Source organism: Nicotiana sylvestris, chromosome 11 (genome assembly GCF_000393655.2).
Source record: "Nicotiana sylvestris chromosome 11, ASM39365v2, whole genome shotgun sequence".
Lineage (NCBI taxonomy): Eukaryota > Viridiplantae > Streptophyta > Magnoliopsida > Solanales > Solanaceae > Nicotiana > Nicotiana sylvestris.
The window spans coordinates 21873702-21878835 of record NC_091067.1 but is presented as its reverse complement, the minus strand read 5'-3'; the positions used below and the strand labels follow the sequence as shown (position 1 = coordinate 21878835).

The 5134-nt window shown below is 40.3% G+C and overlaps 1 protein-coding gene across 1 annotated transcript; it reads left to right on the top strand.

Annotated features, from left to right (window-relative positions):
- Positions 1 to 3734: 3734 nt before the first annotated feature.
- Positions 3735 to 4795, top strand: LOC138880807 (uncharacterized). Its single transcript, XM_070160986.1, has 2 exons — positions 3735 to 3848; positions 4316 to 4795. The coding sequence occupies exons 1-2, from the start codon at positions 3735 to 3737 to the stop codon at positions 4793 to 4795; spliced, it is 594 nt and encodes a 197-aa protein (XP_070017087.1).
- Positions 4796 to 5134: the final 339 nt, after the last annotated feature.

The following is a 5134-nucleotide window of genomic DNA, read 5'->3' as shown; positions in this document are numbered from 1 at the left end:
AACAGGCGAAATTTAATAGCGAGATTTGCGTTTGATAAAATCTGGAAGAATCCTTAATATTCCAACATTCGCGCGCCTATTAAAGGAATTGTACAGCTAACAAGATTCTGTTTTTAATGAGTTGTTTATATTTTGTAGAAAGTCTGTTAGCAGGGCGGGTAATTTGCAAATTATGGACATTTTTCATAATATAGTTTCCTATATCGTATAGGAAATTAATTTTCCTTGTTCATATTGCTGCCGCTATTAAGGAAGCTCTTTAAAATATAGCCATAAATTAAAAACTAATGCAACTTTAGCCATTTTTATGTAATGAAAATCAATCACGTATATTTGTTGCTAGCAAATTTCCCAATAAGCTTTCTTTTCCTTCATCCTCCATAGTCAGAACTTAAATCCATTTCTAAAGCATACCTGTGACGACCCAGCCAGTCGTCTCATGAGTTACCGCTCTGTTTCCCCTATTTTAGCTTCTTTATGCTTCGTTATTCGTATTTTTGCGGTATCGGGTTGGTCGGATCGAGTCCGGAATGAGTTTGGTGAAGTTTGAGACACTTAGTCTCTTCTAAGAAAGCTTAAGTTGGAAAAGTTAACCGGATGTTGAATTATGTGTTAGAAGGTTTGGAAGTGAGTTCCGATGGTTCGGTTAGCTTCGGGAGGTGATTTGTGACTTAGGAGTGCGATCGGAATGAGTTTTGGAGTTGTAGAGAAGATTTAGGCTTAAATTGGCGAAGTTGATATTTTGGCGGTTCCGGTTGATAGGCGAATTTTGATATAGGGGTCGGAATGGAATTCCGAGAGTGACAATAGCTTCATTATGTCATTTGGGATGTGTGTACAAAATTTTAGGCCATTGGACGAGATTTGATAGACTTTTTGATCGAAAATATAATTTAAGAGTTCTTGGAGTTCTTAGGCTTGAATCCTATGTTAAATTGGTGATTGATGTTGTTGCGAGCATTCCGAAGTTTTGAACAAGTTTGAACGATGTCATGGGATGTGTTGGTACAATTGGTTTGAAGTTCCGGAAGTTTCGGGTAGGTTCCGGGATGTTTTAGGCCGGATATCATGGCTGTGGCAGGTCCAGAAGGGTTGCAGGCCTCAGAACCCACCCACACGGTCCGTACAAAAAGAAGTGCGGACGCGGTATGGGCTGTGCGGACCGCACAAAATGAAGTGTGGCCTCGGTAGGTGTTGTGCGGACAACACAAAATGCAGTGCGGCCGCGGTAGGGAACATTTCGTGCATCGATAGGGATTGTGACTTGGTCCATCCCGTAGCGACTTTTAAGCTGCGTATTTGATCTGCAACCTTATGATATTCTGTACTTTAGCTATTTATACTATATTATGGGTTGTATGGCATGTTTGGAGCCTTGTGCCAACCTGCTGAGACCCTTAGGGGCATTTTTACTGTTTTTCCTCACTTTACTTGTTGAAAGCATATCCTCAGTCATGTTTTACCTATTTAAATGTTTAAAACTAGTTTTATCACTCCACTTCTAATTGTGAGGACTGTTGAGCTGAGTTCCCTAATTTCTATTGTTATGCCCGAGAGGCTGTAAGGTTAATGACTAAGAGAGGTTGAGAACCTAATAGTGAGGATATGATATGTATATATTATGGATCAGGCTACACGCTGTAACGATACTTATATGGATCGGGTTGCACGCCGCAGCGATATATATACTGGATCAGGCTGCATGTCGCAACGATATATATATACTGGATTGGGCTGCATGCTGCAGCGATATATATATTGGATCGGGCTGTGCGCCGCAGCGATACGACACTTGGGCTGTAGGAGCCCCTCCGGAGTCTGTACACCCCCAGTGAGCGTAGTCGACTATAAATTACGGATCGGGCTGCACGCCGCAGCGGTTACTATGATTTCTATTACTATGAGATATTAATGAGCCTGAGTGGCGAGAGTGAGTATTGAGTGACAAGTGACTAAGAGGCTGCCTGAGAGGCCATATTCTGAGTGATACCTTGCTCAAGGGGCCTAGTTATGATATTTTTACTGATTTCACTCTTCTTTTAAATTAAGCATCTATTGGAAAAATTGCTAAGTATATGATTTCAAGTGTTTAAACTGAAATTTGATGATTTTACGGCGAAACTAGTTTTAAACTGTGAAGTTGACCTGTTATCCTATTGTTTATTCAGTTATATGATTTTTAACTACTCGTCACTGCTTTCAGACCTTATTTACTTTGGTTACATACTGAGTTGGCGTACTCATGTTATTCCTTGCACCTTGTGTGCAGATCCAGGTGCCCGAGTGGCAGAGTGAGGGTCCTCAGTCGATCCAGAGGTTGCCGGAGATTTCTAGGTAGCTGCATGGCATCCGCATCCCTGTTTTCTCCTTCTTATCTTGTTCTTTTCCGCATTTTCTAGACTTATGTTGTATCAGACAATCAGTTATATAGTAGAGCTCTAGACTCGTGACACCAGATATTTAGGGCTGTGTAGTTTTCATGTTTATTTGACTTCCGTGTATGTAATTGTGTTTTAAACACTTATTATGAAAATTTGGTATCTAAACCTGTGTTAGAAAATGGTTTTATAAAAGGAACTTGTTGTGGTTAAAGGTTTGGGTTGGCTTGCCTAGTAATGTGATAGGTGCCATCGTGACTGGGTATTTGGGGTCGTTACAAACCCGAGTTTTTCTAAAAATAAGCTTTGACCGAAATTCCAATTTTTGGTTAAATAAATTGGTTCCATTACCGGAAATCTGATAATCATCTGCTTTCCAAATTGGTTCTTTTATAAAAAAATAACCATGTCGAATGCCAACGACAATAAACAACACAATTTACCACTCCAAGATCTATAACATCAACTGAACGAACACGATGACAGAACCCCACCTCCATCACCACAACATTCTCAGCGAAAATCACGAGAGGGGACTCCAAACAGATCTGAATCAAATGAAAATGACAGAATTGCAAATGAACAAGCTCTCGATGAAGCTCTTAAAAAATTAATTGCTCAACAGGTCAACAACGCTCTCCAGGCTTTTACCAGCTAGTTTCCGGTTGTACCACCAACACCAACTCCAAATAACAATGCTTTGGAAAACTCTCGTTCTGGACTCGTTAATTTAGGCAGTGGCGGAGCTCCCAGCGAGTTTCGTGATGGAGAACCAGGTAACATAGTTAATTCTGATTTACAAAATTTAGTGTTAACTTTGCAGAAACAGCTCAAGGAGCAAAGAGACCGCATAGAGCAAATACCTGGAGTACCGCCTGTAATCAAGGGAATAGATATGGACAAATATTCACAACAACCTTGGAAGCCAAGTGCTGCTCCTCTACCAATTTCGAAGAAATTCAAGATGCCCGATATTCCAAAATACAATGGGATAACTGATCCACGAGACCACATGACTGCATTCACAACTGTTGTAAAGGGCAACGACTTGACCAAACAAGAAATTGAATCAGTGTTGGTCAAAAAAATTTGGTGAAACACTCACTAAGGGAGCATTAACATGGTATTCTCTTTTACCCGAAAATTCTATAAATTCTTTTACTGAGCTTGCAGATTCATTTATCAAATCATACTCAGGAGCTCAAAAAGTCGAAAAAAGAATGGATGATATTTTCAAAATAAAGCAAGGAGATTCAGAGCTGCTCAGAGAATTCGTAGATAGATTCCAGGGTGAAAGGATGATGTTGCCACACGTACCTGATAACTGGGCAGCTATGGATTTTGCCAGTAATTTAAATGAGAAAAGTTCAGAAGCCACCAGCAACAACTTGGACTGATGTTTACAACAGATATAACATGAAGTTGCGGATAGAAGAAGATAACATCACTCAGTCTCAAAAAGATGAGAGGGTAAGTTCAAGACGTGTTGAAACTAAAAAAAGGTCCGAAAAAATAGGTAGGAGCCCTACATGGGACCAGCAGGAAGAGACTCGCGTTCAAAGCAGGATAACTCAAGGTACGATCATAGATCAAGAGATAGAGAGTTAGGCTCATCATCAAGGTTTGGAAAAGAGCGGAACGCGCAAGAGACGTGAAATGATGATAGAGGCTCGAAGGAAAAATTTGGCAGTTACAATTTCAATGTTAGCACATCAGAGTTAGTAGCAGTATTAAGAAGCATGGGTGATAAGGTGCGGTGGCCAAAGGAAATGAGATCAAACCCGAATAGGCGAAATCCTGATTTCTGGTGTGATCATGGTCACAAAATGGTAGATTATAGATTGCTACAAGGTGAAGTTGACCATTTGTTAAAGCAATGATATCTAACCGAATTGTTTAGTGAAAAAGGTAAGCAAGCGTATATGAAAAACAGGCAGGAGCCCCCTAAACCTCCTTCACCAAAAAGGACTGTAAATGTTATAATAGGAGGAGAAGAAATTAATGGCGTGACATATACGGCAGCCAAGAAAGTTTCAAAAATTACTGTCACACACGGGAAGCGAGTTCGATGTGTTTTGGAAGAAGAAAGTATTACATTTGATGATGCAGGTGCAAATGGCGAACTAACCCCACACAATGACGCACTGGTAATATCTTTACTTGTACATGACACTAATGTGAAACAAGTTTTGATTGATCCAGGTAGCTCCGTGAACATCATTTTGCTAAGAGTGGTAAACGAAGTACAAGCTGAAGATAAGCTGATACCCAAGGCGCATACCTTATCTGGTTTTGACAACTCGAGCGTCGTAACAAAAAGGGGAGATAATACTCACAACATTCGCAGAAGGAGTTATCAAAGACATGAAATTTCAGGTGGTAGAGATGGATATGGCTTACAATATGATTCTCGGTAGACCATGGATTCACGAAATGGATGTTGTGCCATCTACCCTGCATCAAGTTATTAAATTCCCTTCACAATGAGGAATACGACAAATCCGTGGTGATCAACAAACGTCTAGGAGAATCAACTCCTTAGAAGATTCAAGCGCAAAAAATGAAGAAAAATAGCAATTACAGAATCTAGTTGAGGATGCTGCAACACAAGCCTCAACTGAACACGGGCGGACAAATGTAGACTCGAGGTCCGATTCTATCCAAGAACCAGAGGAAAATGAAAATATCAAAACGCCGATTGAAGAATTGGAAGCTGTAGAACTATTCACACCTTGGCCTAAAAGGAAAGTCTACAT